Source organism: Cucurbita pepo, chromosome LG03, assembly GCF_002806865.2.
Source record: "Cucurbita pepo subsp. pepo cultivar mu-cu-16 chromosome LG03, ASM280686v2, whole genome shotgun sequence".
Classification (NCBI taxonomy): domain Eukaryota; kingdom Viridiplantae; phylum Streptophyta; class Magnoliopsida; order Cucurbitales; family Cucurbitaceae; genus Cucurbita; species Cucurbita pepo.
The window spans coordinates 11,217,135-11,244,782 of record NC_036640.1 but is presented as its reverse complement, the minus strand read 5'-3'; the positions used below and the strand labels follow the sequence as shown (position 1 = coordinate 11,244,782).

General features: G+C 38.3%; 2 protein-coding genes across 6 annotated transcripts in view; one reads left to right on the top strand and one right to left on the bottom strand.

Moving 5' to 3' along the window:
- The first annotated feature begins 59 nt into the window (after positions 1-59).
- On the top strand, positions 60-4,835 carry LOC111790713 (serine/arginine-rich SC35-like splicing factor SCL28). 3 transcript variants are annotated; one of them, XM_023671737.1, is made up of 7 exons: positions 60-428; positions 769-846; positions 1,586-1,750; positions 1,879-1,934; positions 2,099-2,138; positions 3,834-4,046; positions 4,432-4,835. In XM_023671737.1, the coding sequence occupies exons 1-7, from the start codon at positions 244-246 to the stop codon at positions 4,439-4,441; spliced, it is 747 nt and encodes a 248-aa protein (XP_023527505.1). In that variant the 5' UTR covers positions 60-243; the 3' UTR covers positions 4,442-4,835. The 3 variants fall into 3 exon arrangements, 1 of the variants encoding a protein (XP_023527505.1); XR_002814542.1 differs by lacking the exon at positions 4,432-4,835 and having other exon boundaries at positions 2,099-3,569; positions 3,834-3,969; XR_002814543.1 differs by lacking the exon at positions 4,432-4,835 and having other exon boundaries at positions 2,099-3,104; positions 3,834-3,922.
- A 691-nt stretch (positions 4,836-5,526) lies between these two features.
- LOC111790723 (chromatin structure-remodeling complex protein SYD-like) overlaps positions 5,527-27,648 on the bottom strand; it is a 26,925-nt gene continuing 4,803 nt past the window's right edge. For all 3 annotated transcript variants that reach the window (XM_023671748.1, XM_023671749.1, XM_023671750.1), the window contains 29 exons: positions 25,267-25,439; positions 25,105-25,169; positions 24,291-25,001; positions 23,937-24,211; positions 21,167-21,264; positions 20,869-21,054; positions 20,538-20,718; positions 19,139-19,333; positions 19,020-19,063; positions 18,749-18,805; positions 18,439-18,535; positions 18,184-18,356; positions 17,896-18,109; positions 16,856-16,981; positions 16,677-16,766; positions 16,139-16,255; positions 15,949-16,029; positions 15,605-15,712; positions 15,128-15,297; positions 14,951-15,029; positions 14,788-14,862; positions 13,992-14,089; positions 13,811-13,918; positions 13,613-13,670; positions 13,286-13,510; positions 12,021-13,185; positions 10,745-11,928; positions 7,487-10,504; positions 5,527-7,072 (listed from right to left, as the gene is read on the bottom strand). In XM_023671748.1, the coding sequence (XP_023527516.1) occupies positions 5,822-7,072; positions 7,487-10,504; positions 10,745-11,928; positions 12,021-13,185; positions 13,286-13,510; positions 13,613-13,670; positions 13,811-13,918; positions 13,992-14,089; positions 14,788-14,862; positions 14,951-15,029; positions 15,128-15,297; positions 15,605-15,712; positions 15,949-16,029; positions 16,139-16,255; positions 16,677-16,766; positions 16,856-16,981; positions 17,896-18,109; positions 18,184-18,356; positions 18,439-18,535; positions 18,749-18,805; positions 19,020-19,063; positions 19,139-19,333; positions 20,538-20,718; positions 20,869-21,054; positions 21,167-21,264; positions 23,937-24,211; positions 24,291-25,001; positions 25,105-25,169; positions 25,267-25,439 (10,422 nt within the window). In that variant the 3' untranslated portion in view covers positions 5,527-5,821. The remainder of the gene's footprint in view (positions 7,073-7,486; positions 10,505-10,744; positions 11,929-12,020; positions 13,186-13,285; positions 13,511-13,612; positions 13,671-13,810; positions 13,919-13,991; positions 14,090-14,787; positions 14,863-14,950; positions 15,030-15,127; positions 15,298-15,604; positions 15,713-15,948; positions 16,030-16,138; positions 16,256-16,676; positions 16,767-16,855; positions 16,982-17,895; positions 18,110-18,183; positions 18,357-18,438; positions 18,536-18,748; positions 18,806-19,019; positions 19,064-19,138; positions 19,334-20,537; positions 20,719-20,868; positions 21,055-21,166; positions 21,265-23,936; positions 24,212-24,290; positions 25,002-25,104; positions 25,170-25,266; positions 25,440-27,648) is intronic.

The following is a 27,648-nucleotide window of genomic DNA, read 5'->3' as shown; positions in this document are numbered from 1 at the left end:
AAGTTTTGATAATTAAGAAAATAAAAGGGCCTTAATCCCACGTCTCACCGGACCATAGGTGGACGTTTAAATCTTTGAAGCGTAGGGTTTAGGTTATGATTTATCGATAGCGCTCTCATCGCCCTCTCCCCTTCCCAAACATTCGAATCATTTTCTCCCAAATCTCCCTAGGGTTAGGGTTTTCTCTGTTTCTTTCGCGTGATTTTCGTTTGCAGGTACTCGAGGAGACGCAAACAACCCACTATGGCGAGGTACCGAAGCCGGAGCAGAAGTTACAGCCCTCGTCGGCGTAGCCGAACCCCACCACGAGGGCGGAAGCGGTACGACGACGACCCTAGAGACCGGTACCGCGAAAGCAGGTCTCATAGGGACCGTCGCTCTCCTGCTCCTTCTGGGTTACTCGTGCGTAATCTCCCCCTTGATGCTAGGTATTTCATGTTCTTCTTCGAGCTTCATCTGTTATTGGCAATGTCTCAATTTATTAGATTGATGGACGAATTGAATGGCGCATTTGCCTTCGTGTTTTACATGTAAATGTGCATTTGTCTAGAGTTTTGAATTTTGGGTAGGAGGTGTATACGGCTTACCGTATGAATGTTGATTTGTAGTTATATAAATATTTATCAAGAAGAGCATTCGTTGCGTGTAGTCTCTTGTCAAGACGTGTGCAGTCACTCGACATTGTATTATTTTCTCGTTTTCTGTTGTCTATACATTGTATGAATTATTTAGAGGAATAATTTAGGGTTTTGGTTGCATTTCATGCAGGCCAGAAGATCTTAGGATCCCGTTCGAGCGTTTTGGTCCTGTTAAGGATGTGTATCTTCCGAAAAACTACTACACTGGGTATGGTCGCTTTCATGTTAACTTGTGCTCACTTGGGTATTTCGATTTATTATTTCCTGGTACTTCTTTCTCTAATTGTCAGGCTATCCACACTAGAAAATAGAGTTTTGCTATATTAGCCAAGAAAGAAAAATTTAAGAAAATTAATATTATTTTTAGATTAAGTTCTGAGTTCAGAATCTCAGAGCACTGTTGGAGTTTCAAAGTTTAATTTGCCTTTACCATTATGTAATTATTTGGATAAGATTGTTTACAAATCAATATGAGAGTATGAACGGTAACATTTCTGCATATGGAAGGAATCTGCAAATTTGTTGATTAACTTGAGCTTAGTTCACACTTAATCCTAGAGACAAGAATTTGTTTTTGTTAAATGATATGTTTACTAGTATGTAATGGCAGTGATTACCACTTTAGTTCAACCATCTTTTGAATTTAGTTTAAATATAACTGATAATTAAGAAATTCCAAAAAGCGTCAATTAATTTAATTGGCAGTGGTTTGCATTATATTTGGATCTGAAAATTATTATTGCTTCTTATATAAGATTGTGTGTTGACTTGTGAGATGTGGCAGCCCTTTCTAGTTCTCATTGGGTCAGAAATGGGTTTATATCTTCGTGTTTGGAATTTGTGGAAGTTTATTAATGTTCTGTTACAAAATATTATAGATATGATCTACTTTGTTCTCTCTCTCTCTCTCTCACGAGGATATCATTCCCTTCATTGCCTATTTGTAGGGAGCCCCGAGGGTTTGGGTTTGTGAAGTTTCGGTTTGCAGAAGATGCAGCTGAAGCAAAACAACAACTGAATCATACGGTTATAGGTGGACGGGAGATACGAATTGTATTTGCTGAGGAGAACAGGAAAACTCCACAAGAAATGCGTGTGACTTCACGCTCAAGGTTCTATGACCTTCCTCCTAACTTCTAATCTTGCAGTATCCTTTGGTCTGATTATCTTCTTTACGTAACCTTTATTTTTAATTTTGAATTAATATATTGATAGTCTTTTTCTCGGTGCTCATATATAGTGGCAGAAGCAGCAGAAGACGTTCTCCAGCAAGGTCTCCGCGACGGCGATATCATTGTCAGTGTCAATACTTATCTTGGTTTTTGCTCTCTATTTTGCTGATTTCGTGAAAAGAAAAATTTGCATTGGGTTGATGCTGACGTTTGATTAACATCATTGTGATGCAATTTGTAATTACACCTTCATTTTATGCTCAACATGCCTTTTCTATTTGACTGCAGCTTACTCACGCTCACCTTCACCTGCCAGGCATGACTCAAGGTTGGATCTTATCTGTCATACTTATTCTACTACTAGCAAGACTAAAATCATTATTGTCCTGCTGTTTCCATTACTCCTTACTTCTATACCATGTTTTGAAATATTGGTTGGTCCTATTATGATGATAAGTAAACTGTGCATGCCTTCTTCTAACTCTATAATTTTGTACTTTAACATGTCAAAGCATTCTTTTAGGATGAGAAACATTGCATAATATTTTGAATTTTGGCACTTGTCTTAGAGTATTCAAACCTCCAATTGAAGTACATGTTCATTGTTTTGATTTTCAGTCTAACCAAAATGATTTTGTCCGTCATTGGGTGAAAATCATTTTTATAGAAATATTTCGATAAACTCAGCTTACTTCGATTTACCCAACCTGAACCTCATGAGTTCTGTTTTGTTCAAAAAACTTCTTGAAGTTGTCAATGGTGTGTCAGTTTTAAGAAGCACGATCCATTTCTAATGGATGAATTATCCTTGTTCCTATGTCATGCGGTGATGTGTTTAGTCAGTAAATCTAAGTGGTACTTTGCTGTGGTTTCAATTGCTGACTAAATATTAGTGTTATAGTCCAATAATAATAGTTGCACTTTTAATCTTCATTTCCCCATCAGGTATATAATATCAGCCCAATATATTAAATCTAAGCAACACTTTCATTTTTTTTTATGTTCTCCATGCTTTAAATGTAGAATTTTATTTCATTTGCTTGAATGTTATCATGGTTAACCAAAAAGATTTAAATTTAATATTTGATTTGATGCACGTGAAATATTCTACTCCCTACATAGTACAGAGTTGCATTGCAGGACAAAGTGTACAATCTACTTAATTCCTTGTTTATGCAGATATTAAAGTGTAAGGGGAGACTTTAAAGACTTGTTGATTAATAAAGTTTAACAAGAAAAGCGATCATAAAGTGATGGGCACTTGCTTACTTTACCTATCGAACCCTCTCCATGAGTATAATCTATTACCTTTTCAATTATCTTAGTTGCATGTTTTTTATTTGTTTGTTGACAATTTTCTTGTGAGCAGAAGTTAAGGATTGGTGAGAGTTTAAAAACAAAATTTATCTCTGGTTTTTTGCCCCCTTTTTCCTCCCTTTCAAATCTCAACGATTTATCAGCAAGAAAGTGATTTGTAAGTTTGATATCTTCTTTTGCATATACCGTCCAGTTAAGAAAGATTAGAGCTTATAGTTGGCCAAAGAAAGAAATCATCTTCAAAGGAGAAAAAGCCAAAGTTTTACTGGTTGTGGTATGGTGACATTGTCCAAGAAAAGATAATGTGATTTTTAGAAAGTTGGGGCAAAGAGAGCTATGAACTTGTCAGAAGCTGATCAACCAGTACAGCTTAATAGAGCATAATTCTCAGTGTTTGGATCTACTTGTCATAATTTTGTTCGGAAACCTGAAAATGGTGCAGGTAAAAGTCATGTTTTAGTTGATCAGTCTTGAAAATGATGTTAATAGAAAATTGTGCTTATAAAAGTATGATATAGTTAGTATCATAAGTACCTGTTGAACGTACCTCATTGGGCCTTTGAAGACTGCTTGGACAGGTTTTCTTTCCTGTGAGAGAGAGAGAGTTGGTTGTGTTATGCTGTTTTAAGTCTGAATGGAAATCGTTTCTGTTTGATTTGTTGATTTATTATTCCATTAATTTTTTCCATTGTTGTGGCTGATGTAGGAGCCGTGGGGCCAGGGATGAGTATCTCTCTCCTGCACGATCTAGATCAATTTCACGTTCTCATTCCCCTCGTGATAGAAGGGATTACAGCCGATCTCCAACTCCAAAGGAGAATGGTCGGAGCCCTCGTGCAGTGGACATTGCACGCAGTAGGTCAAGGAGTCCAAGGGCTGCTAGCCGCAGTCCTTCTGGATCGCGTTCACGTTCCTTTAGGTATTTTACCTTTTAAATTCTTTTTTCTGGTCCTCTGGAAGACAAGTTTCTCATTTCTGATTAACGAGGCAAGAAGGAAATGACATTCTTCAATGATCTTGTTTTTTTGGTCCTTTCTTTCAAGAATTTATTCGATTATATTTTGATCTGGTAGAATCTAGCAAAATGCTTTGGAGATATTTCATCGATTTACTAATGCTCAAGCTTAATTCAATATGAACTCAGAATGAGATTTGAGAGTGTTTTAGTTAGGGACAGCAAAGTTGTATACGTTGATTTGTCATTATCGAACATTTCTGGTTCAAAGTATAGTGTTCATTGTGTTTAGCCGGTAATAATTTCCTTTGGTTGAAGAATTTAACACCCTGTCATGTTGCTTCTGCAGTCCTCGCTGATGGATGTGGTTCGGGATCGTCCTCGAGATTTGTTAGTCTGCCTTCCGTTATGGTCAGATGAACTTTGCTATTCCATGCTATGCAGCTTCTGTAAGGAAATTTTATTTATATGTGAAAGTTGGGAGGCGGGACTTGAGTTGTGGGTTGAAGAACAATGAGTGTAGTCTTGCTGTTTCTCAAGTAGTTAACTTCATGTGAGTGCATGCTGGTGGACTTCTACTTGACAACCTTTACTAGATTTAGATTTTTGGGGTTCAGTGGATTTCGTTTATACTCTTGTATATGTCTAGTGGTTGTATTTGGAAAGTTTAGGATGCTCCAATCTTGTTATGGATATTGTCTTGTTTGTTTACCCCAGTTTTGTGTTATTGTTCAGTAATCCCATTTTATATCAGTTCTTAAACCTTTTTTTAAATTTCCAAGTTTTATTATTAAAACTAGAAACAGAATCGTCAATGACTGGATTTAACCTGCAATGATTCAGTTCTGCTCTTCGGAATTTATTGTATCTTCAGTTGTGATTCGATAATGAAAACTAGATCTGCTTATGGTCTACCTTTGAGAGTTGATTGAATCATCTACCTTTGAGATAATAATGAGAGATTTATGTACTAAACTATGTTTGAAGTCTTCAATTTTGCTTACAAAAATCATATTGGGAAGGAGAAATATGTATATTTTGTGTAGCTATGTTGGAAAGAATGTGTTTTTGTCTTCCTTTCCCCTCATTTTCCTCTTTCACTTTCAAGGTTGGTGTTACAAATATCAGAAAAAAAATTGTTAAATTTGAAAATTCGAGTAAAAATTGGCGTTACATCGATCAGCAAAAACGATACGTGGAGATACAGGTCGACCCATTTCTTTGACAAACTAGATACTGACTTCTCTACTTCTCTTGTTCACTTTGATTGAATCTTCTTTTGAAGAAATCAAGAGATGTAATAAATCTTCTGTCCTTAACTTCTTGAACTATCGAAAAATCTAATAGTAAATCAAAATAAAGCCAAATTCAAATATCAAAAATAAAATTGTTGAGTTTAAACCTATTTTTTTTTAGTACACCAATCCAGTTAAAGGAAGATACAAATGCCAAAATATGTAATAGTATTAAAAACTTGTTAGAATTTCTTGATTGTAAGTTCTGTCAACACTTACCCAGATTACAGGTAAAGGGACGATGTGGAGGAGGTTTGGTTGTTCAGTTCAGTATCTGGGTTCTCAAGAGAACCAGAAAATGTCACGAATAATTATATAGAAGGGCAACCTAAGACATAATTTTGATAGCAGGGATTCTGTATAAAATGAAGCTACGATCTCCCCTGTCGGATAAAAACTCGGATACCAGGGGAATACAAAAAAATGTACAGAAGAATTCTACCTTCACTCACTTTGCTTTGGTGATTCAACTGAATTCTTGATAACTGGAGTCTCTTCTGGTGACCGCTCCCCGCTTTCATCTTCCGCTGTCGAACATCCAGGAGGCAGGTCCAAATTTGCAGATTTATTTTCTGGTACCAAGTCATGAACTGGAGGAACATCAACTTGATCACATATGGTGGGTTCTGCAACTGCAATGGCGCTATCAGTTGGAGTCTGCACCGTGTCGAATGTTGGAGGAACATCAACTTGATCACGTATGGCAGTTTCTGCAACTGCAATGGTGCTATCAGTTGGAGTCTGCACTGTGTCGAATGTTGGAGGAACATCAACTGGATCATGTATGGCAGTTTCTGCAACTGCAATGGTGATATCAGTTGGAGTCTGCACCGTGTTGAATGTTGGAGGAACATCAACTTGATCACGTATGGCAGTTTCTGCAACTGCAATGGTGCTATCAGTTGGAGCCTGCACCGTGTCGAATGTTGGAGGAACATCAACTTGATCACATATGGCAGTTTCTGCAACTGCAATGGTGCTATCAGTTGGAGCCTGCACCGTGTTGAATGTTGGAGGAACATCAACTTGATCACATGCTGTGGCGCTATCAGCTGGATCCTTTGCTAACTCGGAAGCTGGAGGAGATGAATCAACTTGATCACATATGGAAGCAGTATCAGCTGAACTCTTTACTGCGTCACAAACTCGAGGAACATCAACTTGATCGCATATGGCAGCAGTATCTTCTGAACCCTTTACCGCCTCACAAACTCGAGGAGCATCAACTTGATCACATATGGCAGCAGTATCTTCTGAACCCTTTACTGCCTCACAAACTCGAGGAGCATCAACTTGATCAGATATGGCAGCAGTATCTTCTGAACCCTTTACCTCGTCACAAACTGGAGGAATATCAACTTGATCACATATGTCCATTTCTACTGCAGTGGCACTATCAGCCAAACTCAGCACCGTGTCGCAGACTGGAGGAACATCAGCTTGATCGGACATGGCCATTTCTACATCTGCAACGCTATCAGCCGGATATTGCACAGATGAGGCAGCAGCCGGTAGGCACCTTCCATTTTCTGTGGATTCATCAGCTTCATTGCATACAACTGTTTCTGCAACTGCAATGGCACTATCAGCCAGACTCGAAACTGACGTGCGTTCCAAGCTTTTATCTTCTTCGGGTAGAGAGGATGGAGGACTGGCTACTTCCGTTACAGCCCTCTTTAGAGAAGGCTCCCCCACCTGAAATTTAAGAGTTGCATTACTATAAAGACCAAAAAAGTAAACGAATTGATATGCAGATCCAAAAAAACAAATGAGGCCAGTAATTCTCCTATAAAGATCTAAGATTCTACAAAGCACGAGTAAGTGAAGATTTCGGACTATCCCGACTTCCTCAACTTTTCCAAACCACAAATGGCCTTATAATCTAGCTAGAATCTTTTTATTTATTGTTGTTCGGGGTACAGGGACCATCAGCATTGTTAAGTCTTATTTGACTTTCAGCTGCTGTCTTCATTTTGGTTGCAACAACCGTTTCTCGATTTTTGATGTTTAGTTTTGACCAGGTGGTCGGTACGGTTTGTTTCCTATTTAATGGTGAAGATCATTAATAAATAAATTTCTTTCAAGTAAAACCGTCTAAATCAGACCAACCTCAGTCGCATCCGTTCGGTCAATCTGAACTTGCACGCCAGATTGCACTATAGCTTCTCCTACCTCCAACACAGGAGGAGATGAAGGCAAAATTGTTTCTCCTGACATATTTTCTTCTGAAATCCTATCAGGTTGAGAAGAATTCATTGAATCTGTTTCAGCCTGGAAACCTTTTACGTCTTTCAGTGGCGGTGGGCTAGCAATTCGACCACTGTCAAATGAGGCTTCAATTTTTTCTTCTTCCATGGTTGTTGGAGGTGGGGGCTGGTTTAACGTATCAACTGCGTTTACGGGTACAGACTCCCCAGTTTGAGGAACATTAATCTGATCACCAGCTAAAGCTTCCTTCTTTGATACTATAAGATGATCGGAAAGATCAATGGAGACAAGGTTTTCAGTGATGCTTAGAAGCTGTTCCTTGTTGACATGAGCTCCGTCCAATTTGTCATTTCTATTACCAGAATCCTCGCAATCCTCCAACGGCTCTGCACTATCAGAAAACGTTTTCTCGGAGGAAGTTTGCTGCTTGTCTTCCTCAGCTAACGCAACAGATGACATGTTTTCTGACAAAACAATGTTATCCTGTGTTGCAACCACATGGTCACTACTTATTTGATAATCACTTGGTGGCCCCTCCAGAGAGATTGGAGAGCTGATGGGATCCCTTGGAGTTGAGTCCTCATTCCTGTCAGATGAAGCAAGCACAACCGAAACTTCTGATAGCTTGTTTTGTAATTGTTCACTATCGTCGAGAGCTTTTACTGAATCTGCAACCGTGCAGTCATACAGATCATCCTTTGAAGAACAACCAATATTTTCTGTGTCTGTCACTGTGGATGAGGATACAGGCACATTAATTTGGTCACCTGAATTATCTAAAGTTGTATTGGGCAACATCAAATGTGTTTCCTCAACTTGTGAGGAAGATAAAGGTTCGGCCAAATTTCCAGATTTATCTTCTTCCATATGATCAACAAGAACGTCCTCAACTTGATGATCAGATTGCCTTTTCTCGATAGGTGACCCTTGATTTATCTCACCAGATCCCTCAATCCTTCCTTCCTGTAGCGCAATACTTTCTTGCACAGGGTTTGCTGAAATCATAACATCATCCTGAGACGTAATCACTTGAAGATTAGCATCAACTCCGATATTTTTCGTTTCCTCTAGGTTCCCTAAACCATCAACTTGATTTACCACAGACGTTAAAGAACAATTTTCTTCCTCTCCCTGCACTGAAGGTGATGGCATGACAATATTATCGGTTGTATGTTCTACTACACGTTCTCCGTCAGAAACGTCCATTTGAACAATAGCATCAGAACTTTTGGATTCATTTTCTCTCTCTGCTGTTGAAGGTGAAATACCAGCAGGGATTAGTCCACCACCATCTGATTCATCTAGATCGTCATTTCTCGAGATGTCCATATCCATGAGGAACGTACCATGGTTGTCGGTTTTGTTAGCTTCACTATCCTGGATCGGAGGAATTGGCTCAGGAACATCCTCAGGATTAACAGATTGAACATTGTCTTCCACTTTGTTTTCCACATTATCTGGTACATTCAAATTCCCCTCCGGAATACAATTACTACTATCATTTAATTCTGGTGCTTTCTGATCTTCAACATCAGTTTTCGGATCAAACTCCGGAGAAGAACCTCTATCAGATTTAGCTATATCTGAATCATCGGGTTTTCCAGCAGAAACTTCATGGACTTGAACAATTCCATCATCAGACGAAGGAAAATGTGGCAACTCTTCTGAAGCAAGCTCTAATTTATTTGCCGATGTTTGCTCCACTACATCCGGTGCACCTGTGTTAGAATGATCTAGACAACCACTAGACGTCCCCAGCAAAATGTCAACATCCTGCTTTGTGGCAGCATCCGTTTGTTCAAGAACGGGAGCGATATCATTAACTTCATTATGTTTACTCTCGATATCCATGGTAGTTACAGAAAGGCATCCTTGAACTTCAAGTTCAGCACCTGACATGTGTGCACCAGAACTCTCTTTAAATATTGAAACACCTGAATGATCACAATTTTCATGATGACTAGAGAGACTTTGGCTGCCACTGTTCTCCTGAGAACCTGGCCTGGACTCTTCCATGTCAGGCACCGACTCATTCAAACTGGAATCACCTGTCACGACTGGAGGTATGCAAGAACAGTCTAGACTAGGATTCTCTGTCAAGGTTTCAACAAGAACTACAGGTCTAAGATCCACTTCCATCTTATCTGCTTCACAAACAGGCACCATTTCATTCACAGTATCAGGAGATAGACTGGGGCAATCTTGGCCAGGAGATCTTGCTCTTAAAGTTTCAACAGCTGTGAGATTAAGTTCTGCGTTGTTAGACGCTTCGATCAATTCAACTGCAACTTCAGCAGAACATTTGGGGTTATCATCTATGCCAGAACCCGTGCCTATCTTCTCAGGGGAACAGTCAATTCTCGATTTTGCAGGACATTCAAGGCTTGTATTATCAAATTCAGATGGTTCTGAGTAGCCTTTCACAGAAGGTATTTTTTCATCGTCAAGAGTTTTTTTCGTGACATCAGAAGACGCTTCACTGGGACAGTCCACAAAAGGTATGATGTCTTTGTCAAGAGTCTTCAATCTTATATCAGAAGACAGTTCTCTGTGATCAGGTTGGTTGACAGATATTTCTGCATTTTCTCTGGTATTATCAACAGCAGTTGCGGCAGGAGACTCTTCCAAAGGCTGCTCTGGCATGTTCTTAATATCCATTTGAGTCGTACAAGGAGCAGTTATCATATTAGTGTGACTGCTATCAGAAGGGGCAGGCAACGAAGAAGCAGGGTGATTTTCACCATCATTCAAAGATGAGGGAACTTCACCAACAGGGTTTGTTTCGTTTGGCGATACATCGTCCATCACCTTAAGAGCCTTTGATGCACTGGAATCACCAAGACTTGAGGAAATAGGTGAGGCATCCAGGGGATTATGGTCAGCATCGTTGAAGCATGATGAAATTCCAGAGCCACCAACCTGAAGACAAGAAGATTTAAGAGGTTCTTTCAAAGAAATTTTATATTTATCTCCCGAATTTGTATCAATTTTTGAAGGACGATTTTTATCACATGACGAAGGTACAGATGAACCAACCATACTTACTGAGTCCCCTGAACTAACAAGACTACCCTCATCAAGACTTGATCTCTGGCAAATATTATTTTTATTTTGATCGGTACTAAGAAGACAAGGAGACATGGATCTGACGTCACTTACCACAGTTGAGCATCTGGCAGATGTTTCTCTGGATTCAACCAATTTATCTACCACATTGGCCTTCGTACTTTCAGAATTTCCATCATTGATTTTCAAAATGTTACATTCTTCTGGAGCATTTGCAAAATCTGGTCTTATTTCACTAGTTGTAACTAAAGATTCCTTTTCATGGGCCTCAACTGGAATGTTGGAATTCGAAACTGACGCTAAAGTAGCCTCTGATTTATCATTTTTGATCACCTCCACAGACGGATTGCTCAAAAGAGGCGGTGCAGGGGCATCCTTGTTTTCTTTCCCAGAAGACTCTCCAACTTTAGCTTTCGGCAAGCAAGTTCCAGAGAAGACCTCCTTCATTACTCGAGCAACATCATTTACGTTTGCCGTTTGATAACGACCTGATACAGAGGTCCTGTCCAAGGCTCCAGTAGCATCAATTTTTGTTGATGATGTCAACAGCTGTTTGTGTTGGGAAGATTTGGGTGCTTGCTCCTTTCTTTTTGGACCCGGGGAATACACAGTTTCTATAATTTGGGCAACACCTGCGACACTCTGAACATTGGTTGATACTTGATTCTCAGTCCCAGTTTTACCTTTTAGGCATGTGTCTTTAACACTTGAATCCCCCAATTGCCCTGGCTGCACGTGCACATTCAAACCTTTAGCTTCATTGCTAGCCGAATCCTCAAGAATGACAGGAGTGAAGGAGGCCGATTTTCTTCCCCTACGCCGAGGGGGCTCTTCCTTGTTTTTTGCAGTTTTACGACCTTGCCGTTTAGGTTGCACATGTCCAGGTGGTGGACATTGAGAGGGAGATTGCAAGGTTGAAGCCACTGATGGGAGTGAATGGATTGGCTGGGAACTAGAAACAGCCTCTGGAGCAACATCTATTATAGTTTTGGGACTCATCTCCACAGCAACAGAACTAGGTAAACAAACAGCTGGAGGACCACATGTTGGAACTGCAGTTTCTGGTGTTGATGTAACTGGATGAGGTGTGTCCAGCAAACTATGGCTTTTCAATGTCTCATTGACACTATTTTTTCTTACAGTTGCGTCCTGGGCAGCACCAGCGCCACTCAAATGCTCAGAGGGGCTTGCTTTGACTGTGCAATCTCCAGAAGAAGCCTCCTTGCTCATATTAGAAATGCCACGTGAATCAGTATTTTGATTCTGTTCGGTAGATCCTGCATAAAATTTTGAACGCCTAAATTCAATAAAAGTAAATTGATACACATAACAGACAATGATCACATGCTGAAGTCTATCTAATACTTACCTTGTGGTGCCACGGTACTACCAGAAGTTGATAAGCTCACTGTCTCCTTGCCCTGATTGGAATTATTTGTTGGTTTAGTAGATTGCACGTCCTGTATAGTGATTCCATCAGGTTTCTGGGTCAATTCCTCAGAGATAATATTGCTTACCTGACTGACGGTATCTTCTTTAGTAGTAGTGACAACAGCAGCCTTTTTTGAAGAAGAATCAACAGCAGCCTCATTTGAACTTAGACTAGAACCAGCCACGGTGTTAGGCAATGCAGGAGTTGCTGCTGCCTGTTTCTTTCCTCTACGTCGTGGTGCTCCAGCAGCATTCTGAGTCTTTCGATTTTGTCCTCTAGGTTGTGAATTGGAATGAGGGGCAAGTTGAGAGATAGAATCCACAGAAGGCAAAGCAGGACTAGGTTCCAAATTTGATGAAACCCCAATGGTAGGCTGATCATTAGGTCCAGTGACAGGTTTTGAAGGGGCAGAACCTGGCAGATGAGTGGGAAGCTGGGTGGCAGAAGCATTAGAAACGATGTCGTTTGCTACATTAACTTGACCTGCCACTGGGTTTGTGGAGGAGGATAGACTGCCAGAAACAGGAGGTGGTACCAGCCCCTGTTTTTTCCCCCTTCTTCGAGGAGCTTCTTGTCCTGTTTGAGTTTTTCGACCATGGCCTTTCACTTGAACTGGTGCTGGGGAGCAAGCTGGAGCTGATTCATTAGCAGGAATCATACAAGGCACTGAGGTAGTTAACTGAGAACTTGGTGCAGCCCCTGAAGCATGTTGATCAGTCATTCCTTGACTAGGCAAAGAATCTAGACTGCCAGTTTTAGAAATGCTTGAAATAGTTTCTCCTTCTAACCCTGTCTCCACTTTGGCTGTTATAGAAAGAGATGGAGGAACCACTGGAGCAGGCAACTTATCGGCACCCGATCGTTTTGGTCTTCCACGACCTCGCTTCGAAGGTGGTGTTTGATGCTGAGGCATTGGCTGAATAGGAGGCAGAGGAGAGGAAGCAGAAACTTCTGTCTTCAAAACAGCTGCTACAACAGATCCACTAATACTACCTGATGGTTCTCCTGCCACAGACTCCTTTGACCTGGGGGATTCAGGTGAGTCGACCTTGCACATCTTTTCAAATTCCTCCTCAGTCCACTGTTCCTCATAGGATCGCACCTATTAAAATAGGGAGTTTAATGAAAATAAAATAGAACTTAGCAAAAGCCAAAAGAGTTCAGGCATATGACATTCACAAGTAACAAAACACTAATCAGACCTCTCTTGCCCGCTTCCCCCTCCCATAATGTATGGTGTCAAGGCTACCAGGATCACTCTTCCTCTTTACCCCTACATGGGCAACCTCTCCAGCTTTTGTTACGCCTTCAGTTATCTTCATTGTTTCATAGAATACTTTCAGGTCATCATATGTTACAAGACGTGAAGGCATGGAAGAAACAGGATCAGAACTTCCATGACCAGGTACCAGCTTCTTCCATGTGGCCTGCAAAATTAATGTTTAGAAGTTTATTACATAAATACTATATCTCCGTTAGTTTACACAATACGAGTAAAAGAGAAGACTGAAGGAGTGTTGATTTCATACCATCTCATACTCTCGCCGTTCTTTGTCGACCGTTTCAAACACATCAATCTCTGACTCACTGTGAACATGGAGACAATGGTTAATACAAACTGTGTTTCTTACCTAACCATCGCATGCACAAGAAGAAAGATCCTTATTTCTCTTTGGGGCGTCACATAATCAGCTGTATAAAATTTCAAGCAATGAGAATCAGCCTACCTGCGTGCCAAGAGATCATTCAGAGCATCATCATCTAGTACAGGTGCAGCTTCTTCTTTCTTACACTCGCGTAGAAGAGATTCCAAATATTCCCTTCGATCTTCAGCACTGCAGTACAGTAAATGAGAAAAACCATCTAGTGCCTCACACAAACATGGGTTTTCTTGAAAGGGCAACCAACCTTGTATTGTTGTCAAAAAAACCGGCTGTAATACTCTGGTTAGCGACGCCTAGTTTATGCTCCGCAGCAGCTCGCACTTGTTCTTCCACCGTTTGAACCTTGATATGGGGTGGACCAGAAAAGAAAGAAAGATCAGAACGTGCCCAATTACAAACACGTGATAGGATGACAATACCCACATTTCAATTACTAGCCATGATAAGATAATGGGACATTAGTCCATCAGACTGAATCAAGCAACTAAGAGTTCAATTTCTAAACCAAAAAAAGAAGAAAAGAAACAAAGAAACAAAAACTTTCATGATATGAGTATAAAAGGAAAATGAAGTTCATTACAAAAAGCCTCTCCAATTGGTTTTAGTGACGAAGGAACTATAGTTCCAATTATCAATGATATCAAATGTTAGTCAAGAGCCCCGCAGACTCAAAATTGAACATGTGTTCGAGCACAGTCAATCCAATCATTTTGGATACTGAAATATTCTATGATATATTTGGCTCTATCTTTAATTTTATAATTATTTTCTTTTGTGATTTTTTCCTTTTCTATGAACAAATTATTGGAGCCCTTTCTTGTAGTTTTTTTTTTTTTGGCACTCATGCAACTTGGTTTGGTCTATGTTTTTGTCCGTTCATTCCACATGACATGATAGAAGCAGTTATTTAGCGGCTCCCTCATGATGCCGATCCTTGTTGGTTCCATTGAATCCAAAGGAGCCTTCACCATCTTGAAACCTTGGGACTGTTTCAACGCTGATAAGATTACTTAGTTCCAAGACATGACCAGAAAACTTACTGTTTCGAATCTAAGAACAAGCACGTCCCTCTTCTGGCCAATCCTATGAGCCCTGGCCTGTGCCTGTAGATCAACCTGACAACATACGCACAGTAATCCAGATTTAGAATGAAAGCTACATCAGATTCTTGACATAAATATCATGAGAGTCATTCATATATGCCTGTGGATTCCAGTCTGTATCGAAGATAATCACTGTATCAGCAGCTTGGAGATTCACTCCCACACCACCAGCTCGAATGCTGACACCATAAAAAGCTTAGTAGGGTAACTATAGAACATGCGATTTGAGAACTGAGACAAAACAATTCATAAAACAACTGATCAGACAGAAAGTTACCTGAGAAGGAATATAAAATAGGGAGAATTTTGCTGATTAAATGATTCGATCAGTGCACCACGATCACCCCCAGATGTATGTCCATCCAATCGTAGATATCGATACTGTTTCCAGTGAAGATATTCCTCCATAACATCGAGCAGTCTAGTCATGGTGGAAAAGAAGAGAACCTGCAAAAATAGAAGTCAATTAGTGATATTGAAACATCTATAAATAAAAGGATACATGATGACGAACAGAGAAAAAAAAATCAGTTCTGAAATGACAGCATTGACATAGACAATAAACTAATCATAAATATAAATGAATCAGATTCAAGAAGGAAGGAATATATATTACAATGAAAAGTGAATAGATGCTAACGAGTATAATAAAAATGATAAAAAAAATGTGAAGTGGCAGAAACCAAGGGTAACATACAGCATTAAATTCTCATCAACATTGTAGCTTGATATTGTTAATCTAAGAAGTACTTACCCGATGATCAGTTGCTTTTAGCTTTGGTAATATTCTATCTAACATCTCAAGCTTTCCACAGAGTCTTATAATTGGTGGCAGGTAATGCTTAGGTATCAAATTATCAACCTAGACAAGAATAAAGAAGTTTCTTAAGGACAAATACCAACAAGCAGGAAATAGGGTAGTTAAACTTCCAACTCTAGGTTGTGCGCTGTTAAAATGCAAAGAAGGTAAGGATAAAACAGATCAAAGATACAAGGTAGTGGGGTGGGGCGGAACATCCTACCTTCACCCTTCCCTCAATTTGTTTATCCAAAAATTATTCCATAAATAAATTGCATTAAGAGAAAAGAAAGACATGCCTCCTCTGCATGAAGTTGGCTTAGATACGGATGATTACAAATATTACGCAGCTCCATCACCGAGTTATGCACTGATCGGACCTGGAGAGAGAATATGTGAGAGTGTAGGTAACAATTGAATTATCTTAGTAGACAGAACGCCAAATTTCTTCTTGAAAAGTATGTAGAAAAAGAAATATAGTGAAGGAACCTTTGTACTTCCTATCGATCCAAGGTTTTCCTCTACTCTCCTCATCAAAAGTTTCTGATATGCAGAAGCCTCGCATCTTACAAGTCTTTCAATCTTTTCTGGCAGTTCATTTTCCACCTGCAAGAAAGAATACAATTATACAAGAACCTAAATGCGCGATACCAAGGAAACAATTCTCTGAAAATCTTCCATACATGTTAATGCTGAATTGCTGATTAGCAGTATACGGATAACCTAGCCACGAAGAAAACCCGACTCATTGTGTCACATGTGAGAGATTTATTTTTCTAGGATAGATTGGGTGGCATTTTCAAATTCTGGATTTATTTGAACTACTGGGCATATAAGACTAGACCAAAAATACTAAGAATTTTTTACTACAATTACATCATAACAAATAGCAGAATTCTGGAAAAGGGATGCATGAGAAAATGGAATGATTGTCCCAAAAAAATGATGGCGAACAAGCACCAATAAACAGTGAATATTTATAAAGACAATATGATGCTGCTGAGCACAGGCTTTAGTTCAAAGAAACCTTGTGTTTAAGCCTCCGAAGAACGAACGGGCGAAGCACTTGGTGAAGTCGATTTATGATCAAAAGATTTTCCTCTTCAGAAAGCAAGGCCTTGTCCATAAAAAAGATTAAAAAAAAAATTAAGAGAAAGGAAAAAGAAACTGAAATTTCAAAGAGAAGTCGCAGAATTTTGGAATTACTTCGTCAGCTGAATTATCACCATTACTCTCAAATGGTTTGTTGAACCACTGCGAAAAATCCTCCGATGAATTAAAAATATTTGGCAACAAAAAGTTCAGTAATGCCCACAGCTCCTCAAGGTTGTTCTGCACAAAATGGATTTCAAATTAAGCCAACAAGTACAAAAGACCAAATTATCAAAACACACAAGAAAATTATAAATATAGTATACAAGTGTACTCCAGTTCAATATAAGAGTTTCTCTCCATTAATGTTAGCTTTAGTTATTTCCTGAGTACATTTCATTTTTTACAATGGGCCACAAATTAAAGTTGGTTCTTTAATACAATGTAAGGTAGCCTAAACTTATTTGCTCAAATGGAAGAGCAGTAAGGATAGTTTTATGGATATTATTATTCAGGATTTTTTTTTCTTTTTTTCAAGAAGACCTCAAATGCACCATTTGGCTATGAGGAATGAGAGAATATTGATGCCAGAAGGTTGAATGAAATAACGGACCGAAGCTGAATGAAGTTTGGACAAAAACAATGAGTTTAGGCTACTGCTACTTGACATTAAGAATATAATAACTTGAATGCTCAGTTTCTGCTCTCAGGTATTAAGAGATTTCAAAAATGAAACCAAAAGTTATTTCAAATTCTGTTTTTATTTTTATTTTTTGCAAAAATAGAACTTACTAAAGTAAGATGGTCTTAGTTTATTGGATTTTAACTTAAAAGGAAGGTAGTTATAAATCTAGACTCGTAAATTTTAAGTTCACAATGATGAAAGATATATGAATAAAATGCTTCCTTCTTGTTTAATTCCCAGCAGTATCCCTACAAAAAGTTTACAGTACACTAATTTCAAGTCTAACCCACTCTACACAACATTATGATTTCATATTGTTTTAATCTTTAATTTTCTGTCAAAATCATTTCTTATATTTCTTTTGATACCAAGGGAAGGAAAAGGCTTGGTTCTGTTGTTCATGACCTAAATATAAGGTTAAAGGAATCACTCCTATGCTGTAAAAGAGAAGAACATTAACGACTGTGACCTGTAGCGGTGTTCCAGTCAAGAGTAATCTGTGAGAACTCTTGTAGTGCTTCAGATCAGCATTCAACTTGCACGAAGCATTCTTTATGCGATGGCCTTCATCAATTATGATATAGTGCCAATGAATTTTGCTCAGTTTTGGCCTATCATGCTTGTTCATCAGATACTCGTATGTGGTCAGAAGGACATTAAATTTCTGATGAACAATTCTCTCCCTGGAATAAGAACCAGGTAAGTTTCTGGATTACCCAACAAGGGATCAAGAAAAAAAGATTATGAATATCATTACTTGAATAATCTACGCCGCTCTTCTGGAGGCCCAGAATACACAATTTTAAGGATACTGGGGGCCCAGAAGTTGATCTCCGACTCCCATCCGGGTAAAACTGATGATGGCACAACCACCAAAAAGGGACCTCGGTCATTCTTAGTCTCCATCAAGTAACAGATTAGGGAAATTACCTGGAACTTTCCCTGTTAGTAACATTGAATGTACAGAAGCTAGATCTAGGCTCATATAAGGCATCTTAGGAGAGTACAGTACCTGAACAGTTTTTCCAAGCCCCATTTCATCAGCAAGTATTCCATTCAAATGGTTGTTATATAATGAAACGAGCCACCGAAGGCCATTCATCTGATACCTAAAATTTTTATTGCCACATTTACACGAAACTCAGAATGGCCTAAGCACTGCCTTTTATTGTTCTTACCAATATCATGAATCCAGAAAATCAAAGAACTAAAGTGTGAGAAGATATTGTCAAAAATAGGAGTCTCCATACCACGTTCAGATTTTATAAAAATCAAAGATTAAATTAAAAAGGATGGGATGATAGGAAAACCACGATACTTACTCCCTCAACTTTCCTCCCTGAAGACAAGACGGCTGCTCAGCTATGCTTTCCTTTACACTGCAAACGGATATTCATATAAGATACTTGAAACGAATTAACAATAACTAGTTGTTAATGAGAATTATCAACTTGAATCCTCAAAACATCAAGAGATTCTATCAAGCAAGACATAATGCAAACTGGTGCAGTATAAGAGCAAAATTTCCAAGCACTAGCCAAAAGTTGTCTAGGAGAAGGGGTGGGGAAGAAGAAAACGTGAACTGTCCCTCACCTATGAGCCATCAGGTAGTACTTCTCGTTACTTTCCAAATAATGCTGTAAGAAGAAAGTCAATATAATTAGTGAATGAAACAAAAACTGATGTAAGAAAGTGAGAAGAGAACCACTTGCCTTAGCCTGATCACTTTCATCTTCATTTTCAATCGCAACTTCACTTTTTTCAGCAACATTCACATCTCCTCCATCATCCATATCGTCCTCAAATCGGGTTGCCATGGATTTTGCCACCTGTAGCTTGGATCCAAGCTTCTGAAGATATTTCTCAGTCTCCTTGAGAAGTTGCTTAACACGATCTGATTTTGCATCCTAGCACATGAAGTGAAATGTCAGTGTGAGAAATAAAAATCTACCACATGATCTGATTTTGCATCAAGGGAGAATTTTGAATTTTCTTCAGCCCTTTTTTATCCCGATTAAACCCAAAACTAGCGTAAAAATAATTAGATGTTGACTTGATGCTCTTAGCTCCACACTTGTGTCTAATTTTAAGTTCATTTCCCACAATCTTAATGCCTGAATTTTTTTTAATTTATTTCTGTGTCAGATTGATAATTATTTTATGTATTAAATATTATTATGTTAATTTTTAATAGATAAAAGATAACAACTCATAACAAGACTCTACACTGACCTCTATTGCTTTGTTCTTTTCACTTTACTATTTTTCCATTTTCCATTTTCCTTCTTGCAAAAGACAATGTTTATTACTTGTACACAAATTGGAACTTATTTAAAGCATTTATTAGTTCTACAGTTGCATCAGGAAAAACATCTACAGATCTCTGTTTTTTCTTATTTATTCTTCTTTAGTTGACTTATTTGGTTATGCTTATTCTATAGATATATAATTAAATTCTTATATGTTCAATATGGACTTATGAGTAACACAGAGTTTAAACAAACCAATTTAAAAAATAGAAACTTTATTAAAAGGGGAGATACAAAAAAATGGAGATGAGCTTCCCAAACAAGCCAAGGGGGCTACAAAAAGGTTTCGGAATTGGCATGAATTTGACAAAAGGTGCATTTACAAAACAACCCACAAATATGAGCACGAGGACAATAATAGGAATATAATTATCTCTAATTTGCAAATAAGGTGATTGCCTTCTGATTAATCGTAAACCTTGTATATCAATTACTTACAATAGAATTATAAGAAAAAATGAAATAAATATTAGTTATTATTAATAATATTTTTCATTTATAAGAAAATCATTCTTGAAATGATTTTACTTTTTCTTTTGCTAATAAGAAACCAAAAATGTTAACCTACAAAAGAATTTCACTTAAAAGAAAGGGACTTTAGTCCACAAAAGAATCAAACCAAGCTGATACTTACTCTTGAAATGATTATTTAAATTTCATATAACACAAATTTTTAAGTACTTATAAATTAGAGACTTAAACCACGAGCAGTACACGGTTAAAATGCATGAAGAATAAGTAGTATGAAGAAGAATTGATTATTTCCCCTTTGATTACAGTAATTAGCAAAGAGAAGACAAACCTGCACCATTCGAAGATACCCCTCTACATCGTTGATCTTCAAGAGATTGATCTTCTCACGCTGGATTCTGTCAATCTTCTCACGATGAATTCGTTCCTTCCTTTTGTGGAACTCCTTCGCATACTTATTGAAACCCTTCCACCTCTCTCTCTTAACTTTAAACGTGTCATCAAGTCTTTCCCTATTAAAAAAGTTAACGGACAGTGAGCAAAATTTGTTCAACGTTTAACCTCAGTCCATCATAATGTGTTTATCATTGATGGAACTAAGACCTATGAGGTTTATTTGAAGAAAGTATAAACAAAAACTCAATTAGATGGGCACCACATACTTGTGAACTTCTATCTCACCAAAGAATTCCTTTTGCCTCTCCCGAATTCTCTTTTGTCTCTCCTCCTTCATTCTCTGTTCATATTTCTCAAGTTGTTTAATCCTCCTACCATGTTTATACTTCTTGAAAGATTTCAAGCGGTCCATCTCATTTGAAATTGGTTTGAAGAAATCATTAAGAAAATCACTGCAAGATTTTCCAAATTCATAAAAAAGATTAGTAAAAGAAGCTACAGTAGTTGTAAAACTCTTGGTGAAAACTAGGAAACTACTCAGGAGAAAGACTAGAGAGATATTACTTCCTGAGGCGGCGCTGAAGCTGCAAGAGTTGAAGCTTTTTCAATTCTATTACACTTCTAGTTTTTGCAGATATATCTTCCGACGAGCTGACAGTATTCTGCAAAGTTCGGAAAGGAAAATGATAAGCAAGATATGAAATGAACTAAATGTGCCGTATCAAAATCAATGAAAAATCATTACTGCAAGTTCCAGAAAAATCCCGGAGGTATTAACTACAGGCCACTTTGGCATCAAAACAATGAATATATCTTTTGCTTCTAGAAACGAAAAGTTGGAAAAAAAAAGTGGAGCATAAACTTGGCTAAAAAATTTAAAGAATTGGTTCATTTCATTGATGTGACAAAATACACAAAAAAGCCAAACTCTTAAATGTTGCCCAAAATCACAAACAAAATCTACTTTCCCAAAATACTTGAAGATTTACCACATCACCTGCCTCCCGATCATAAGGCGGAATCGAAAACCAAGGGATAGAGAGGATAGGGTATTGAAGGAAGGCAAAATAGAAGGCCACCGAATGCAACCTCTTATTAAACAAATGATAAGATGAGGGAATGAAGCACGCATGGGTTTCTCTCCCATTCAAAACTCCTCCCAAAAATAAGTATTTGACCCATCCCCGATAAAGCATTTAACAAATTGAGAGAAAATAGGAACACCCGAGGCAATAGCAGACGAGGAACTCTTATAAGAACCATTAAACTCATAATAATCCTCTGCCACAAAGAATCAGGCTCCAAGCGGAAGTACCACAACCATTTCACCAAGGGAGCCTCATTGCATAACTGCAGATCTCTGATACTTAAGCCTCCACTCTCCCAAGGCTTCAAGAAAACCTCCCAATTAACTAAGTGAGCCCTCCCCTCAGGTCTCCTTTCCCATAAACCTTTCAATGTCCTAAATAAACGACACGTGCATCCTAAAAATGGAGAGGAATAACAGGATTCCACTCAATACTGATTGAATCAATGTCAGTCTTCCCCAATTAGAGAAGAAAACCTTTTTGCCATGATGAAAACCGTTTCTGACCTTTCTAAACTTTCTCCACCACCAGATTCCAAATGCAATAATTTTCAAGTTATCAACCAAAGGAGGAGGAGGAGATAAGATATCCCCACACACCAATGGGTTACAAAATAGATGCCTAACTAGTGTAAATATGAGTTTGACTATAATTAAAAAGACTTTAGAAGTTCAAGACCAAATCCCAAAAGAAAGTCTCTGTTAGTTTCTTGACCACAAAAAATTATAGAATTTCTTTCAAACCATAGTTTCCAAGGAGGGCAAAGACACCATTGGACCATAGGATTTTCACCAGAACTTTAGACTGAGGGCCATCAATAAGTTGAAGAAGGGCATCTGAAGCTTTGTAGTGCCAACACCACTGCAAATTGAACAAATTTAACAAATTTAATAAATTTAACAACCTTTCCCCGCAAACAGCATCAAGCAGGCCAACTAGAGGTAAGTGTAAAATTTTGAAGAATTCTTTGGATTCTGCAGCAAGTATATAGCCTCTCAAAAAGAGAAATCCACAAGAAAACCTTGACCTTTTCAGGGCATGATGCTTTCCATAAAAGATCAGATTTTTGTTTGTCCAAAGCTGTTGTTTCTCAGTGAGCTTGGGAAAAAAGGATCTAACCAAAAAGGAACCATTGTTTCCAGCATCCACACTCTCAAATCATCCCAGTTATTCGGTCTAAAAGCATGAAGCTTGTTTAAGAGAGTTGTCCTTTCTTTGAACTCCACATCAGTAAGATTTCTTCTCAGCTTTAAATGCCACGCAAAAGAGAATCAGACCAACACTGGTTAACCATCAAGTCCTTGGTAACCACAATTCTAAACGGTCTAGAGGAATTCCACACGAAGGGAAAATCAATTGGCTATTTATCCTTCCAAAAATGGGTTTTATCCCCACAACCCATTCTAATTTTGTGCTACTCCTCAGATAGGAGAATACATTTCATGATTTGGGACCATGGGCCTTTAAACGACCAAGAGCATTTGATAGAGGCGAACCATTGATTCTCATTCCAATTATATTTAGAAGAAATCACCTGTCTCCACAAAACTTCATTTCCATAAGAAATTTCCAGCTCCATTTAGCTAAGAGAGCTTTATTTTTAGTGGCAAGATTACCAATACCCAAACCTCCCACTACGAGATGAAGAAAAGTAGTTTCCCAATTAACAAGGATGATAACACCGTTCTCCTTATTACCTTTCCAAAAGAAGTCTCTAATAACCCTAAACTGACTACTTTGCACCGCATCAAAGTGACCTAATGATTTAACCTGGCCGATCACGCCAAAGTGGAGTTTTTTCAACGATCAATTCTTAAACCTGATATAGCTTCCTCATTGCAAATTGGGAAGGTCTTTTGTAAACATCATGGATTATACATCCCTCTTGTAAATTTCACTCATCAATGAAATTGTCTCTTATCAAAAAAAAANGAAGAAGATGGAAAACTATTAAAATTTGTAAAGGAGTGCTCCTCCTCAAAACTGAAAAGGAGAGTAACGCCAGGTACGACAACTAAACTTCATCAATGCCCACCACAAAGCCATCCAACAGACCCTTCTCCACATCAGCATAAACTAACCTACTAAGAACATCCACTACCAGATTAAACAGAAAGGGGAAAATAGGATCACATTGTCTAAGACCCTTCTCCACTCTTGATCTAATATAGTTTACCGTTATTAGAAAGAAAAAAAATCAGCAAGAAGCTAGAAATAGAGAATGAAAAACTGCGTTGCACACAAACCTTTAACTTATCAAAACAAGTGCCAATACGTCTCTCAGTTTTTTGTTGTTTCAGTAACCAATTTTGCTCATTTAGGAGTTTCTTTCTCTGCCGATCCATTATCCATTTCTCTGACATGGTGTACTTTGGAGACTTCGGCAAATCAGATGGCACTAACTTACCATCATCTTCTTGTTCCATAGAATTTAGGCTGCTATTTTTCCCTCCATCAATAGATACCACTTTTTGCACTTCTGTGTTGCATCTAGATTCGGATTCGGGCACATTCATATCATCTACAAATGAAAATTTATGACATTCAATAATAACCATTCAAGTGATCTGATTAAAGTTTTACAAAAAAAAAAACCTCACCATGAGATGCAAGATTTGAGATCATACTAGCATCTCTAGAGGGCATTGCAGCATGGTATTGATCATATGCCCCAGAGATAGGTTTCCACCGCTCTCCCATCGAAAATGAAGACTGACTATCAATATATTGACTCCCCAAACCACTATTGTTCCGAACAGTGTGCAACTGAGCAGAGACGTCATTCTTCCTATCAACTACCAGCTCATGCTGACCAGCAAAGGCTGGTAGACTTCCCCTAGAAAGCTCATTTGTGCTGCCAATTCCTGTCCAGCTAACTGTTTCAGGGTTTAGTGGCTTACTCATCCCCACGGCAGCAGTGGCTTGAAGATTGCTATTCTCCAAATCCTCAACAGGATTATTCACAGTTAAAACCCCCCTTGCACCTGAAAAGTCAGAAGGATGTGATGCAGAGCTCAAGCATGTTTGGGAAATTGCTTTTTCCCGCATTACTTCAGCCTCTGGTTTTCTTGCTTCTGCTTGAACAAAATAATCAGATGGTGCACCCTTTTTATCCTCCACTCCCCTATTATCTACTTCTTTCATGGAGTCGGCCTCGTAGATTCTTCCTGCAGATATGGCGCCTGGGGCCACAATTCCTGTTTCCCTTGCAGCATCCAATTTTCCTGATGCCATCATGACTTCAGTGGTACTTCTGGCCTCATTAAATGATTGAGCAATGCCTCTAGGATCGACATCTTTGCGAAGCCCCTCTACATTGCCATTCAAGCTAATTAATAAGAAACTGCTGGTTTATAGTAATATAGTAGAGTTTTGTTTTGAAAAAAATTATAAAAAAGCAGTAAAGTGGTCTACCTTCTTTCGGAAAATTATTCCCAAGGGCAATTTCAAGATGCAGTTTCTTTGGCATTAAACCATTTCTGAACAGAAACAATGAAACATAGAATTCAAAACAACCTACTAGAACAATAATTATATTATTCTAACTGAATTTGCAGATTTAGAAGAATAGGCAACCTGAATGCCAAAAACACAAGGCACTGAGCCCTAAGTTGCTTTAATTGTTGTTCCTTGAAAGGCAAACGAGATTGGGAAGAGGTAGGAACCTGAGAAACAGGGAGCTTTCCTGCTTCTCTAGAAACGGGATTGCGTATCATATTCATTTCAGGTGCATTGTTCCGCCATGCGCCCTGTTAAGAACATGAGAACAAGTTAATATCAAATTATGCATAAACAGTCTTGGTATAGTTCCCAAATAAAGCTATTTCCAAAGTCAAAGTAGTGGTTGTGCTTTAAGGAGCACAAATTTTGTTTAAGCATAAACAATGAGAACCACATGTCAATGAGGCCATATTTTTATGAATAATCCAGCTTTCATCGAGAAAAAATGAAAGAAAACAAAGGCATACGAAAAAGAAGCCCACAAAAAGGGAGGCAACCTACAAAAAAAAAGGTCTCGCCCCATTGAGACATGTGGAAAGGTGTTAGCAACAATAAAGGGGGAAGGAGCACTTCGCTTCAACTAAACAAAGCATCGCGCTTTTAAAATGTATTCTTTATTAACTATTTCGAAAACTACTATTGTTCTGTTTTATTTGTTTATCTGGTTAAAACAACCTTTGTATGAAGAAACAATGAAAGAATACACAGGCATAAGAAAAAAACAAGCCCATAAAAGGGGAGGCGACTAAAAAATGGGCCTCAAGATTTGAAAGATAAGACCTATCAAGTGATAACAAAAAGCCTTCATAACTGAAACCCAAAGAGAGCGAAATCTAACAAGGGACCAAACATCACTAGGATTCCTTTCCGAACCTCTAAATGGGAGGAAAAAGGGAGCTCGAAGGAGATATCATTCGACAAATTTTTTATGTGTGTCTTTCATCCCAACTGACAACCACTCAACGAGGTGAGACTCATACTTACACGCAATAACCCTCCACGAATAGGAATAAGGCTCAAGGGGAAATGCCAGAGTCATTTTACCAACAAGGCTTTTGGTGCACTAAGCTTTCAAAACTTACTCAAACTTTCATTAGCTTCAAATGAAGGTATTGAGCCATAATTATAAGGCTGAAGATTGGAAGTTACAACCTAATTTATCTAATAACAGTGGGTAATAGTTTAAAAGTGAAACTTCTTAAGAAATACAACTTACAGAAATGTAGAGAATCTCCCAAGAATGGCCAAAAACTATAAGATTATGTCCAGGAATGACAAGATTAGCAAAAGATACAACATCAAATCTACCCATCCCAAAATAAAACTCATCCTTGAATTTCAAGTAGCCAACTAAAAAGAATCTAGTGCATGGTAAGGTGTCAAGTCTAACACATTAAATGAAGGGCTGATACTCAAAGTAGCTTGAAGATCCACACGATAAGTATTGGATCTAAGTTTATCCAAATTCAAAAAAGCACTGGATCACGCTGCATTCTTTTTTGTTTCCGCTTGTGTCTCTTCTTTTTCTTCTTCTCCTTGATCACACTATTTTTCATTCTCTTCATGCAATTGGTCTTCCCCATCAATTCAACTTGCTTGAACTTCACCCGTGAACTTCAACCATGATTCATTGGATTTTTCTTGCGCAAATTCCCAGCTTCGACTCGTTTCTTTCCTTTCTTGAAATTTTCCCAAAATACACCAAAATGCTCTTGGCTCACAGAGAACGCACCGTCTTGGATTGAACACAAAGGAGGACTTTTATTAAAAATCCATGTGGTTGATTTTTTCTATCAAACACAATCAAGCCTAAAGGAGAATGTAAGGCATCTTCCTTACAAGGTAGTAATATTCAAGAAAATACGAGAAAAAAGCCAAACAAAAGATCACAAGTCAATTCAAGAGGACTACACTCTCCTTTAACCAAGGTTTACCACAAAAGACCACAGAGACCCTTTTCCCTAGCCAAACACAAAACGCCTTGGCCCACCAATAGATTGACAAACCTATTAATAGAGTAACAAAAAAGACCCACTGACTAACTGACCCAACAGACTGCTACAATGGGGTAAATCCCCATCTTTGCCCTTCCGAACATAAGTGTTGACTAGCAGGGGCCTCCCAAGGAACTTGACTGTTGTCATTACTGAAACCTTCCAATTTAGCAAATAAAATTTTGACAAAGGTTGGTGTAGCTGTGGAGGAAAGAATTAAGGCGAGCAATAATGATTTAAGAAAAAGTTGCTAGTAGATTAAAGAAGTGTGGTCTTTACAGGAAATCTATCCAATACTAGAATCAACCCTACCACGTTACATTCCTAATGTATTTCAAATCGGCAAATGATACTCAAAACACAAATCAATCTCAAGAAAAGAAAAGAGAAAAAGAACAAACAAAACCTATTCCATAAAGGAGAAGCAAAAGAAGAACATAAATTGAAGTACTTGAAGATTTGT

Coding starts and splice junctions, on each gene's coding strand:
- LOC111790713 (XM_023671737.1), top strand. CDS start 244: ATGGCGAGGTACCGAAGCCGGAGCAGAAGTTACAGCCCTCGTCGGCGT. Junction 847..1,585: donor CCGAAAAACTACTACACTGG/GTATGGTCGCTT, acceptor GCCTATTTGTAG/GGAGCCCCGAGGGTTTGGGT. Junction 1,751..1,878: donor CGTGTGACTTCACGCTCAAG/GTTCTATGACCT, acceptor GCTCATATATAG/TGGCAGAAGCAGCAGAAGAC.